The 15,018-nt window shown below is 34.3% G+C and overlaps 1 protein-coding gene and 1 long non-coding RNA gene across 2 annotated transcripts; one reads left to right on the top strand and one right to left on the bottom strand.

Moving 5' to 3' along the window:
• Positions 1 to 206: 206 nt before the first annotated feature.
• Positions 207 to 7,915, bottom strand: LOC132548311 (uncharacterized). The gene is made up of 5 exons (XR_009554150.1): positions 7,792 to 7,915; positions 5,250 to 5,503; positions 4,520 to 4,594; positions 2,531 to 2,595; positions 207 to 1,570 (listed from the first exon to the last, which is right to left on the bottom strand). It is a non-coding gene; the product is annotated as an uncharacterized LOC132548311 (long non-coding RNA).
• A 312-nt stretch (positions 7,916 to 8,227) lies between these two features.
• LOC132548344 (MORN repeat-containing protein 2-like) lies at positions 8,228 to 10,379 on the top strand. Its single transcript, XM_060212200.1, has 4 exons — positions 8,228 to 8,247; positions 9,100 to 9,186; positions 9,406 to 9,649; positions 10,240 to 10,379. Exons 1-4 carry the CDS (start codon positions 8,238 to 8,240, stop codon positions 10,343 to 10,345), a joined length of 447 nt encoding a protein of 148 aa, XP_060068183.1. The 5' UTR covers positions 8,228 to 8,237; the 3' UTR covers positions 10,346 to 10,379.
• The last annotated feature ends 4,639 nt before the right edge of the window (positions 10,380 to 15,018 follow it).

Consider the following 15,018-nt stretch of genomic DNA (forward strand, 5'->3'; position numbering starts at 1 on the left):
TGTTGCTGTTGGTGTGACTGAGAACAAGACTGAGAGGGCACTGACCTCTGTATACTTCCAGTGTCTTTGGACATAAAGTGTCTTAAGCAATTAACATAGTGATAGCATGATTTGCTGACTACACTGAAGCAGTGCAGCAGATCTGTGGACACAGAAAGCTGTTACAGGGTTAGATCTTCATGTATATATATCACACGACGCCTGTGTAAGTTCAGGTGGACCATTCGGTCCGTTTATTCCATTAGACAGATGTACTTACAAGATGAACTCTGTGTATGGCATGTATGTATGTAGGTATCTTGTCACTTATTTTTACATATTGGTAGGGCAAGTGATGCTCGTCCTTTACCGGCCGGTCACACAATCACACAATGAAACAATGACTGGAACATAAAACTACTGCGAAATCGATGAGCCAATGAAATAAGACATAAGACTATGACGTAAGACAAAGACTAAACTGACCACTGACCACATGATACGATACTAGACTATACTCTAAGACGACATACAGTTATAAACGGAAACTAATAAATACGAATGAACAATTAGGAAGACAAAACAATTTACAATGTATACGAAAAGTCGATCCTTCTACAAAGCGGATAATGAAGACTTGTGAAACAATATGCAGCAGATGATTACTAGAGAATGAATGGGTGAGAAATACTTAAGAACATGTAGTTGAAAAATGCTCACAACTCGATAACTGCTACTGAGAGGTTTACATAGTACAAAAGATGGCTTGTGGTAACTGTCCAATGAAGTCAGTTTTATTTTTAACCCGGGGGCATATTTTTTTGTGTTGTTTCTTTGTTTTTTGCTTGTCTGTTGCCAACTTTAACCTTGCCCATAACTAATGCATGATTAATTTTTTACCATGTGACCTTGACCTTTTACTTACATTTGAAATTTTTTTAACATTGGTCATAACTATTGCACCATTAAAATGTAGGACTTTCATATTTGGCATGCATATTCCTTGTGACGATACCTTTCCCGCTGTACCAAATGTTTTTAACCATGTGACATTGACCATTAACTGTTTCAATTTAACGTTGGCCATAACTGTTGAACTAAAACTGTCAAATCATTATTGCAGTGAAGACATAAGTGTTTCAAAAAGTGTGCATGCAATCATGACACCATCACACAACTAATATCCTATTTGTTATAACGATAAACTTTATTTATTTTACAACAATTGTGAAACAAGTTTTTTCCAACTTATATTAATCACTCTTGTTGCCCCAGGTGGAAGCATGTGATGGGTCTAATTGTTCACTCAGAGCTAGAGACTTCCTTCCACTGCTACTGAGTAAAACAACCAACAATACACATGCCACCAGTGTCCCTTGTTTAATATCCATGTATCATTGCACTTATTTCTCTAGCACTTTGAAGATTTCCCACTCCATAAATATTCAGCCTAAACTGTATTTTTAAGAGCATAGTTTCCGGTCGCTCCATGAACTTCTTGAATTCTGCCAGCCACTGGGCACCAACAGCTCCGTCTACAACACGATGGCAACAGCTTAGAGTCACTGACATCATGTTAGCCTGGGCATACCTTTTAACAGACGAAAATCAAACATAACACAAGTATGAGAGTTAAACAAAATATTTAAGTCAAACAAGTATGTAAATTCAAACAAATGAAGAATTGTCTAGATAAAGATTAATCAAGAAGTAATATATTCTATATTGACGCCTGAATGGGTCCCATATACCATCTATTCTGATATGTATTTCTCAAATTTAATATATTCTGTTACTCATGTCCACAGCTGATGTGATCCTCATTGACCTTGTCAACTTGTATATTGAATCCTGTGGTACGATCAACATTAACACTGATACCTGATAAATATTTAGTCATTTATTAACTATAATAACATGTAATATCCACAATCACCCTTATGAAATAATGGTAGGTGATATAATTGATGTAAATCCTGATGACCTATATAATGACTCCTGTGATACGATCCACATTGACCCTGATGACCTATAAAATGACTCCTCTGATATGATTTAGATTGACCCTGATGACCTATATAATGACTCCTGTGATATGATTTAGATGGACCCTGATGACCTATATATTGACTCCTGTGATATGATTTAGATTGACCCTGATGACCTTTATAATGAGTCCTGTGATGTGATTTAGATTGACCCTGATGACCTATATAATGACACCTGTGTATTGATTTAGATTGACCCTGATGACCTATATAATGACTCCTGTGATATGATTTAGATTGACCCTGATGACCTATATAATGACTCCTGTGATATGATTTAGATTGACCCTGATGACCTATATAATGACACCTGTGTATTGATTTAGATTGACCCTGATGACCTATATAATGACTCCTGTGATATGATTTAGATTGACCCTGATGACCTATATAATGACACCTGTGTATTGATTTAGATTGACCCTGATGACCTATATAATGACACCTGTGCTAAACTGACAATAACAATCAAGCGATGTAAGATGTTCTGAGGATCTACTTACCCTTGACCGCTGTCCTCGTCTATGGTCGGTCTCTTTTCTGCTCAACCCACTGCCAAAATACATGCCTGGAAATAAACACTGGATTTATACACAATTATGTCTTGCCTGTTCTAATTTGTATGGTCATTTTTGAGCAAAATGAAAAACATTCTTGGTCTCCTTCCTTCAAAGTACAAAAATTAATTTTAATGAATAATATGTAACAAAAGTTCCTTGGAACTGTACATGTCGCCTGCTTAAAGTTCAAAGGGGCATAACTCAGCCAAGAAGGGTCACAGACAGCTGGGAATTAAACTTAGTCTGTACCCTTGCAACATAAAGCCATTTACCAAATTTCATTTCGATAACTCAAAGCATATGCCAAAAAAGTCCGGAAAACAATATTCCCAGGAAATTTTCTAAGTTCAAAGGGGCATAACTCTGCCAAAAAGGGTCACAGACAGCCGGGAATCTAACTTAATCTGTACCCTTGCAACAAAAATCCATATGCCAAATTTTATCTTGATAACTCATAGCATTATCGAAAAAAGTCCGGAAAGCTTTCGTACGGATGACGATGACGACGCGTGACGACGGACAAAGTGATCCCTAAGTGTCCGCCAGCTCGGCAGGCGACACAAAAATCATATAAAACTTATGATGCTGTTCTTTTTATTTATAAATGCAGTAAGCATGAAATGAATAAAACAATTTTTATTCTTTATTTCTTAAAATGCATTCAAATAGGACATTTTTACCCCTAAAATATCAGTGACTCTTCTGGAGAAGGGAAAGGAAACTTGTCTCACAGTATTTGTTTAAATATGACTAAACTAAACCAGAAGTGAATTATACAAGTCATACAGACTTTGTAGTTATTTCTTAAATTTATGTAACCTGTAGGGTTCAGATGTCCATTCTAGTATGTAACCATATTCAAGGTTTGAATGGAATAGCACATGTATTTCATGAAAAACAGGGCTAAACACACAAGAATTTTTAAGTCCAGCTTCTCAGTATCCGTAATTTTCAGAGTTGCTTGAACGTAAAATCTTAAAGATATCTTGTAAATAATGACTTGCCCAGTATGTTATCTACCTTCATAACAAGTTTGCTTAAAGTCTGATGAGAGCTTTTAAGCTATGGATCGAAACATAAAACTTCAAAGTAAAATGTTGACAACGCTGCTGTTACTGCCAAAAATATCATCACAGTCTAACTTTTATGACAAAAATTATTCAGATCTTTTCTTCGTGGATATTATCATAATTTTGCGTGTATAGTGCACACTTGGGCGAAAACTGTCGTGTCAAAAAGGGGGTGCATATTATACACAGGAACATGCCTTTCTAGGAGTTATCATTCTTGAGTTCTCAAGCCCAAGCCGGCTGTCATCAATCTCTTCATACTCAAGGTGTTACCTGTTAATAACCATTAATTATCCAATCAGCCTAGCCTTCTATGCTTGTTAAGTCAGGTGTCTGCGCGTATTTGTTTACATAAAATAATTAAATGCGTTAGGGTTACGCTCGTTGTGGTTTTCTAATTATCGATGAATCAAAACATCAACTGTTGCACCATGGTAACCAGTAATGAATATTTATAATTTATATACTCTTTTTTTTTTTAATCTGACCTCAAAAACGTACCTGCGCACTATACCCCAGTGTGCACTATACCTGAAATTTATGGTAATCAAACAAAAAATACACCTAAGTTGTACTAATTTGAGGTAAAACACGAAAATAATAAAATAATCTTGATTCTATCGATAGGTGTAAAAGATGACTTTATCCATGCCATCAATTCAAAAATACATACATTATCATCTTTTAACTTACATTAAGTCCAATGGGCCAGTACATTCAATCCTACTGATAATCAGTGTGTGGACTTCATACAGACAAGTTGATATATCACTTATTGGTAATTTTACTGTTGAATTGTAGTGTGGTATGAGTGAGCTGATTATCAGGCATGGACTAGCACAAAAAGGACAGATGTACTTACTTGTGGAGGGTTAATAACAGCAGAGAATGACTTTATCCCATACATGCCAAGGTTGGAGATAGTAAATGTTCCTCCCTGAAACAAAATAACCAAGTTATGATGTCTGTAATTCATTTAAATATAAGTAACCTCCTACAGAATCATTTCACCCTTTTTTAAATCAATTTTCTCCTTAATTTTCTTGACATGTTTAACAATCTTTTCAACTAGTTTTAAGTGTGAATCATACGCTTTAATAATATAAATACAGGTAATCATCATGATAAAAAACCGACTAATTTATAATAAATTGTTTTGCAATATGAAAGATTTTTCCTATCTACAGATCCAAGTTCTCCAAAGGACAATTAAGTCAATGCCAAACAGAACATTTTAAGGATGACCTAAGCAACGATATATTGTGCTCTCCTCTGGACCCATCAGGCACATTAATCTGGAATCATTATTAAATGCTAGAAAGCTTAGCCTGTCACTGGACAGGTCATATTGAGTTGATAAACAATAATTATAGATTCTTTGGACAGATCATTAGAACTGAAATGAAATGGATACTGTTACATTATTATCCTGTATAGAAAAGATAGACTACCAAGCCGACACATGAAATTCACATAATCTAGATATTTTCAGAGTAATATCTAAGATATAACATTTGATATTAAATATATCAATTATTTATGTAAACTTCTAAACAGTTTAGTGTGGTAAAAGGTAATGAGTTGGTCCCTACCTTGCCCACAGGAATGTCCATCATTCCAGCAGGAATAAAGATTCTTGCAAGGTAACCTTCCTGAACAGATTCAAACCTCATAGTGGCTTTATCTGTCTCAATCTCTGCAGCTAACCTCCATTGTAGGAGAAAGGGCCGGAAGTGCGATCTTGTAATGTGTTGGCAGATCTGCACTGTAATACCGCTGTAGAGAACATACTGGCTTCTGACGAAACAACTGCTGATGTCTTGTGCTCACTTCAACAGTAACTTTTCTGAAGAAATGAAAATTTCACAAAGACATTATGAAAGTTTTAAGAAAAGAGGTTAAAGGCAATAATTTGTTTACTTAAATTTTAAAGTTATGAGATCTATCATTACAAAAACAAACCAGTCAAAAACATACATTCTCAGTTTTATTTCATCTATAAATATGTCCTCTGATAAATTCTGCTCTTTATAATCTGAAATGGATTATAATTAATATGTAGTCACAATATTGATGACTCCATCAATTACACAAATGGCGTAAAAGTGACGTGGAGACTAAGAAAGACAGCAAAACATTTGGTTCATTCTTGTCTGATCTGAACCTATGCAAAACGCGCCAAGAGTTTAGACATGCGACTTAAAGAGGTATGACTAACATAAACATAAACTAAAACAGAGTGGAATAAATGTATATTTCTGCACCTACAGGTATGATGAGACCAGCTACTGTTTGAAAATCTAGCGGACAAAGAATGGCAGTTCTAATCTGTTTGTGGCACGCTGTAAAAAGTATGGTTCCTTGGCACATTAATCATCTGAATGATGATCTTGGCACTGGTTGATTTCCCTTACTTTTTATTGGAACAGATTTTACATTCATTAGATAGACATAAAAGTAGATGAACAGAATTCAAACTATAGTCAACTCTGGTCACAATATACTGCTAGGCTTGAGAGGAATTCTCTTTTACTCTACTGTCAGTACATCTACTTTGTATTGTTACAGTGAGGTATAAAGTATCTGCAGTTTTGTGTAACTTATATCTATATTAATGATTGTACACATCATGTACTTCTAATTAGAGTTTCATGTACAAAGTGTTCTGCTTGTTTTGTTTAATATGTATGTGTACATGTGACCGTGAACTGACCATTTACTGACCTTAGATGACCACTGACTGTTCTCCACATCAAAACATTTGTATACATGTACTGACAGACAACCTTAGAATTCTGGCAAGACCAGATCACTCTGATAGCTGTTGAGATTTTACATTACATCTACATATGTACATCCATTTAGGGACGTAAAATACAGTCTACCGGTATATGAAACGTCCCTGATTTTTACAACATGTGGAATAAAATGTCAAGAGAAACCACCCTGTAGTTCTTCTTTGTGAAACATATGAATTGTAACATTTACATATATATCATATCTTTTTTAAATTAATTTTGACAGAGACCCTGAACCAATATAAGTAATTTTAGTATTTCTATAAAGTAATTCAGTTTGAAATATGATTGTACATTTAGAAATGTGCATGTACACTGTTCCTAGGTTGTGGTAAGGTAGGTGATGGGATGTTGGTTTACACATGGTCAGCAGTCTTTTTTGATCTACAGGTAATGTTACATATAGTTATCTAAGTACTAGTGCACAGGTCAGCATAGATAGAGCCATGTGAGTTGTGTGTGATCGGTATGGCAGGGCTTATCTGTGTGCCATTGCCTTAAGTAAGTTATGTAACACTTGTTCGTTCCATCATATTTAATATTTAGCTTAATATGGTCTACCCATCTGACCTCTATCTGTTATTAAGTATAAAAGAAAGCCCTACCATGGGTATAATTGTCACTCCTCATACATACCCCTTTATGTATACACTTATTAAACTACACTGATACAAGGGAACTGGACTGGACTTTATTATAACTACAAAACTACACATAAGCATTACCCTTCAGCGTTACAAATGTACATGTAGAACTCTGTATGTATTTTCTTGTTTTTTATTTTTTTTTAAATGACAATCAATCAAACTGAGTCTATAGTCTGGGAATTACTAATCTCGTCTGTCTGATTGTGTTTGTTGTCCAACTAGGTTAATTAATATAGTAGACGGTCTGTATTTCACTTTCACTTTCAGGGTTTTCCATAAGAGCTGGTCGCCGGCCAATTTGACCGGCTACTTTGATCATTTGGCCGCCTACACCAATCCAGTTCCATAATAATGTTCCGTACACGACTACACGTACATGGCAGGCCAGCCTCCTACTTACACTACACAGCCCACTAATAGCAAAATTATGGAAAACCCTGCACTTTTTAGTTGTAATTTTTAATGTCAAGAAACGATTCGACTTACACGAAATAAAATGGATAAAAATAAAATGAAATAATTTTTGGAACATCATCGAAACATAGATTTTTAACAAATACAAAAAAATATCAAATGTCTCCAAAACTCAAAATCTGGAGAAGATAGTCACAATCAGTTCGAAAGAAATGACCTAAGGGGAAGGAGATGAGGGGGATTCCGTAATATTACCAGCATGTGTATTTTTGTACCTTATCCTTTGAAGCTTGCTTCCTCGGGTACTGATATATCTGACCATATGTCTGTTGGACTGACAACATTGAAGGAAATGTGGTCAATTTGAGGGGTTGATACATTATAACCTATGAGCAATTTGCCCAAACGTCAACACCAATGTTGATAGTTTGTCAAGACCGGCTTATTTACTTAGTTTCGTAATAATTTCAAATAGGGCGAATATAACTTATATACTTTCTACGACAGTATTTTCCATGTAATTGCTAATGTGTTCTGGCTAAAACTTTATGCAATATAACAGGTTTTATTCACCGCTACTCGATACGAAACTAAATACGTTAAAAGTTATCGCGAGATTCTCGTCTCCATGGTTTTGATTACAAATGGCTGCTCCCATGGCCTGAATGTTGACGTATTGAAATTCATCGGTATTTAGAGTTTCATATATTCATTTCCAGCCATGCCTGGAGGTGAGTATGGAATTTGGTTGAAATTGCATTTATATACAAGTGAATGACGATAACGACCGTTAGAAAAACCTTCAATAATTACTACGTGTAAATAAAAAAAAAACAAGTCAGGCATAGAGACGGTCATCTTTTCTTACAGTCATAATCCGAACGAAGTCCTATCATTCAACATAGGCCTAATATATTTAATATCTCATTTTCAAATTCTATTGTTGTTTTTGTCAGCGATATCAATCACATGCTATCCAACTGATATAAAATACCTTTCCCAACTCCACGTCATACATTTGTATGAGAGTCAAATAGTCAAACTGCTAAATCCATAAATTTACTGCAATATGTGAATTACTGAATCCTGATATTGCTCAGTGTTTATCAGGCGATGCCAGTGATAACATCATAACATCACAAAGACATGCCCGTTCTCTACATAACGATCTGGATAAGCAAACCCCTTTGAAATACTAAATAGATAATACAGTGTGTCATCATAATGGGTTTCCACCCTGAGGAATATCAAGCCCTGTCTATCACCGGGGACAGTCTATTCCGAATAGACAGTAACCCTCATATGCTCCATGGCCAAGAACTGAACCATGGAACAGAAGCTAAATATCTCTGTGTTACCATCATATATCTAAAATGGGATACTTATATAAATAACATAACTGAAAAACCCTATTCCATTTGAGTCTTCCTGAGGCATAATTTAAAATTTCATCCTTCAACTTTAAACAAAATATTTTTAAAATCCCTGGTCTTCCCTTCGGATGAATATGCTATGTGGGACCTTTACTTGGTCTGCCTTCTAATTACTAATGTTTTCTTTTTTCCTCTTTTTTTTTTAAACAGAATCCAAGAAAGACAAGAAACAACAGGAAGATGATAAGCCAGTGATTCACTCTGGGATCTACATCTTCCCAAATGGAGATAAATATGGTAGGTACAAATTGATACACTAACAAAATTATAAGGCAACCAGGGAATTATGCAATGGCCCATATTAATTAGATTGTTAAATACTTAAAATCAGCACTTGTTATAGCAGGATTATTTATAATTCATATTTTCATTTTTATATTGATTTGGCATCCAAAATAACAAAAATGAACATGATTTATTGATTAATTGCTCCATATATAATGTGTTCTTTTTTAGAGGGTGAATTTATCCATGGTAGTGATGGGTCAGTTGAGCGGTCAGGTCAGGGAATACACACCACCACAGATGGAACAGTCTACAATGGCCAATGGGGATCAGATAAGATGAATGGACAAGGAAAACTAAGCAATCCATCAGGGGCAGTTTATGAGGGATGTTTTAATAACAACCAGTTTCATGGCCGAGGAAAATATACCTGGCCAAATAATTCATTTTATGAAGGTGAATTCCAGGAAAACAGGTACAGTGAATTATTTACCCACTGGTTTCAATGTGTCCCTGATCCAAAGTTTCCTAATACAGTGATCAGTCTACATGAAGGTCTCAAGTCTTGTACTCATGGAATTTCTGGAAATAAGTAATATTTCTGTTGCTGGACTTATTGCTTTTAACAATAAAGTTGAAAAAGACTTGAGAAAATAAGTTGTAGATTGGTCACTGCTAATATATCTATTTCATACCTCATTTTAACACTGCGTTTCTCTAGATAAATCAGTGAAAACATAAGCTAATGATAAAAGAAAACTCAGAAACTGACATATATATATATATATATATATATATAACATTTAAAACAAAAATAAACAGTACTTATGATTATAACGATTTTAAAAACAATATTTTATGCAGGTTGGCATATTTTAGATAAATTCTATTTTGTAAAATGTGTTTATATCTGGGATAGATTTTTACAGATTTGATATCAGAATCTAAACTAAACAAGATTTTTTAATTGTCTTTATGCTAATATACTGCAAATATTATGTTTTTTTTTAACTTTTGCAAATTTTGTTTGCCATTTTCACATAATCCACCATTTATTGTTTGAAGGATGGAGGGAGAAGGACAGTTCACAGACACAGAAGGCCAGGTATGGGTTGGAACATTTAGATACAAGGCTGCACCAGGACTCAAGTTTAAACTCAACTTAGACTGAATAACCACAAGAATCATACAGGACAAATGTTAACTCATCATGGATTGAATGTTTTCCGTGATGTACAAATCTTGGAGTATATTCTGGAAACTGCTGTACACTGTTCATGTGACGGTAAACTGAAGCTCTTTTTCAAAACTGACTGAATTTGTCATTGTGGAATCTGTGTCATTGTTCTGAAATCATTATTTTCATTGTTATCAAACTTGTTCCTATTCAAACAATTTTTCAGCCACAGGATGGTTCTACATTCCTATGAATTTTGATTATGCTGAGGAATGGAAGTGGAATAAAGTTAAACGTACAGTATATCAGGACTCTTATATTGCAAGATATACATTAGTGTAATTTACAATCTAGTAAAATAAATGTTATCATTGTATTTTGTGCATCTCATCATGAAATATTGATATCCAAATTATTATTTCAATGTTTTAATAAAATCTGTGATATTGAATTTATGGTGTGTTTTATGATATCTGTTTAAAAGAGAGTTAAAGTGTATTCAGTGAACTTGAAAATATGTACAATGTAATACCCTTAATGTCCCTCACACACATATCCCCGCCTATCCTGATAATTCTGATCTGTCAGAGTTACTGCCCTTTATTTCACTCTGATGGTATACTGATAAGCTTGAAAGCCAATGGGGGCTGAGAATGATCTGAATTAAAAAAGTAGAAGAACAAAAGAGTGTAATGTGTTGGAATTTAAAATTTAAAATCATTGACCTTTGACCTTTTACTATTAGTTGAAAGAATTCAATGATAGCTTTCCATCATCTTAATTTCTGACCAGATTTACATACTGCATTTATAAATATCAAGTAGAGATACAAGAAAACAACAAATGAATCGATATATATGAGGAATCAAAGATGAAAGCTAATTAAGGTCACATTACTATTTATAGTACATGTATATGATAATTATTTGCATGGGGTCATCTATGTCTTATGTAAATGTATTTGCTAGCTTTGAGATTGAGTTACAGATAAAATATTGTTGTGAGGATATACTATATTGCAAGATACATCATTTACATGTATAATGCTTCAGGATTATATATAGACCTGTATATACAATATATGTTCGTAAATAAATTTGGAAATTCCATGGAATTTTAAAATTGACTACAAGCTATCTGTTCTCTTACATTAACACATCTTTATCAGTAAAATTCCATGTTTTTTTTTTGTTAAAACATTGAAAAATGTCAAAAAATGTCATTCAGGAATGCCCCAATGATAATTTTATTATATTTGAATATTTGTGAAATCACAGACTTAGATAAAGATTCTGTGGCTAGAAAAAGCAGTGATATAGAATTTATTAAAACCTTTCACAATAAATGAAATAAGTCATATATGGAACATGATAGCTACCTATAGCAGTTTGTGTTTCTCAAAAAGCTGAGGAGCAGACCAGTCTGTGCCATTGTGATTGTGTCTTTGAGCAAGATACCTTACCTCAATTGCTCTGGATGGCATTAATTATGTCTAAGAACTATGATAGACATTGGTGATCAATAGTTCCTACTTTTTAATTTTTTTTTAACTTTACTTAATTTTATTACCTTATTTGGGGGGGGGGGGGAGGGGGGGCTGGGGAAGAGAGAGTGATGAAAGCAATGTTGATGGTTTACTTGGATGTGTTCTGTACCACGTGATAAGATTACCAGTACACTTTTTCGTCAGCTTTTACTGACAGCTAATTTATAAGAGTAATGCTATTTAGGTAACAACATGCTAGTAATGAAGGGATGCGAAGCTTGTTAAAATAAAGTACCTTGACAAATTTTCAAGGTCACAAGGTCAGATTGGTTACAAATCTTTGATAACTTGTTAATAACCAAGTCCGGGGTTACGGCCTTAGACGGCAGGGTGCTGAATAGCGACTAAGTTTGATCAAACCTTGACACACTTTCAAGGTAGCAAAGGCCAAATATGCCCAAGACCAAATGGAAATAAAAGAAAAAGAAACAAAGTACCAACATGTCAACAAACTCAAATTCAGTAAAATATGGCAAAATATTAACAAAAGTACGATTTATACAGTAAAATTCTTTTCAATAACTAATGTCCACGACAATCATAATTATATGGGGCGAATGACATGCCTGACGAATGGCTGCAAAGCTTGGTTTGTTGAAATGAATGACCTTGATGCACTTTAAAGGTCACATATGTCAAATGCGCTAAAATCTTAAAACCACTTCTCAATAATCAAGATGCCCAGGGTTATGATATAAAGACATATACAATTAAATGCTTGTTATTACCATGATCCACGTTTGAGGTATCAAATGTTGTATTCGTAAAAGAAAAAAAAAACTAACAATTTGTTGACAATGACCAAGTGGGATCACTGAGGCCAAAAATGATGATATCTTCAATTGACGACCCAGAATCACATTTGGCCGATGGCGTACTGAGATGAAGGGATGCCAAGTTTGTTAAAATTTATTGATTGCCTTGACCTATATCAAGGTCACACAAGTTAAATGGGCCAAAATTTTATAAATACGACCACTTTTGAATACATTTGTAAGCAAAATACCACGAGTAGGTAAACCTATCACCGACAGCGAACAAAATAACTGGTTCTTTTCCTTGTCCATAAACAGCAATACAACTGTCATCCAACACAAATCACTTATTTTTTCAGGTAAAGAAATCGATTTCGGTGACCTTTGAACTTTTGTGCACAAACGACTGTAATTGCTAGTGTAGTTTCTTTTAACCTACCGCGATACGGCGGCACGGGATATTAACGGTATGTTTTAACTTCAAAAATTAACAGCAATTATAACCAAACAATGCCAGAACTTATGTAAATTTCTATCGTACATCATGCATGTATGAGTTTGCTTCTAATGTTCCTCAAAAGCGACGTAATTATGATGAACGCAACGTTAAATACACAAACTTCAAAAACTTGTACGTGCGGAAATGGGGAAATTTTTCAACGCTTTGTCAAACCGTGGCATTTTTTTCAGTCTTTTTTTCATGTAGTGATATAACAGGTAATTCTATTGATTTTCCATAACTTCGTGTTTTGATGGATTTGAATGAACAGACCTGGAACAAAAATGCAAACAATTTTTGATCTATGGAAATATACACTTCTGTCAGAGGTAAAATAAAATATGATTTTAGAATCGCCTGAAGGAAAGCATCGTTTTCAGAAGATAATGGGTTGAATGTCCGTTGGAGAAGCAGATAAAAACAGTTAAGCCAAGTTGAGAACTTCTTGACGTTTCCTGTCATAATTTAGGAATGTTGATTGATTTGAGAAGGTCACACCACACTTACCTAAATCTATTTTATTCAAAGCCTTTATACATTTGATCTTGATTGGAAAAAAAAATCAACGATGATTGATTTTAACCTTTGACATATAATCATATACCTTGTTTTCTTTTCTGAATATGGCATATCTTATTTCAACTTTCCAATATTGACATTGCAGGTGTCGTTGATTAAACAGAGGACGCTTTCCCATCCGGAACGCCTGGTCTTATTTTCATTGTACTTTTTCAGATGTCAACATGTGAATGTCTTTTTTTTAATATTTTTTCCCGTCGTTTTATCGATTTCGAGTTTGCATTTAGACCGGTCGATATTTTCACAATATGTTTGTGGTTGAATATTACTGTATCTTCAATGCACATGCACAAGCATGTTTGCGACGACCTAGACGACCCTGATTGTGAATTCACTCGCACGAGTGCATAAACAAAGTCTGACAAGAGAACTTGTTAGGTAACCAACCTAACACAAAATCATATTCGTATCTTTATCAGAGAATGTGAAAAAAAACGCCTTGTGTCAAGTGTTTTTGAAAATCTCGCGAACGTTTTCTCTCATATAACGAATGACCATGTTTTTTTTTAAATTTTTTAAAAATTTTAACTCTCACATCTAGATCGATGTTTACATCATTCCCGAACTTACTGAAATGTTACAACATGAAATGATGAGTTATAACTGTATAAAAAGAAGGGGAAGATATATTTACCATTGTATGGCATTGCTGCGGTGTTATCCGATACCTAATTGTGTATTTACGGTTCATGAACAGTTAAACCACGTAGGGATATTGTATCTTATGTAAACAAAGGCCGAGGTCATCATTTGATGATGATCTGAATTTTAATCAGATTGTATTACGTATCTAAGATCTGAGAAACATTATTAATCAAAAGGACTATGCAGGTAACATTGACGGGTTTTCAGAACGAATTGAACAACAACAAAACGGACACATTACAGACTGTTTACAAAATACTTTTTTTATTGATTCCTAAATATAAACTCACGTAGCACTGGCAGTTTAATTAGGTAAACACACGGACTTTGATCTAAGTTGGCGACGTAATTATTTACCCGTTATTTAAAACAAAGGATCAAAGAGATATGTTTGATCCTGGAAACTTGTTGAAAACTTAAGCTTGATTGGATTCTAGATGATTAGTATATCAGATTCTCAAAACAAACCCTGGATCAGAAAGCGGGTCACATATTTATGTGGCAAGTGCGTATTACATATGAGTTGAAGTTCAATTAAAGATACGTTATTCTTTAAGGTAGCTCGGGACAGGAAGTGGACGTTTCAGCAGAACCAGACATAGTCCGATATATTACCTTCGGGAAATTGAAGTCTAAAAACTGT

The sequence above is a fragment of the Ylistrum balloti genome, unplaced genomic scaffold (genome assembly GCF_031769215.1).
Source record: "Ylistrum balloti isolate Yb309-2 unplaced genomic scaffold, AGI_CSIRO_Ybal_v1 Utg370008, whole genome shotgun sequence".
NCBI classification, from domain to species: domain Eukaryota; kingdom Metazoa; phylum Mollusca; class Bivalvia; order Pectinida; family Pectinidae; genus Ylistrum; species Ylistrum balloti.

Bases quoted from the DNA above. Each gene is read 5' to 3' on its own strand.
- LOC132548344 (XM_060212200.1), top strand. The intron at 9,187-9,405 runs GTAGGTACAAAT...GTTCTTTTTTAG, and splicing joins CCCAAATGGAGATAAATATG to AGGGTGAATTTATCCATGGT. The intron at 9,650-10,239 runs GTACAGTGAATT...TATTGTTTGAAG, and splicing joins GGTGAATTCCAGGAAAACAG to GATGGAGGGAGAAGGACAGT.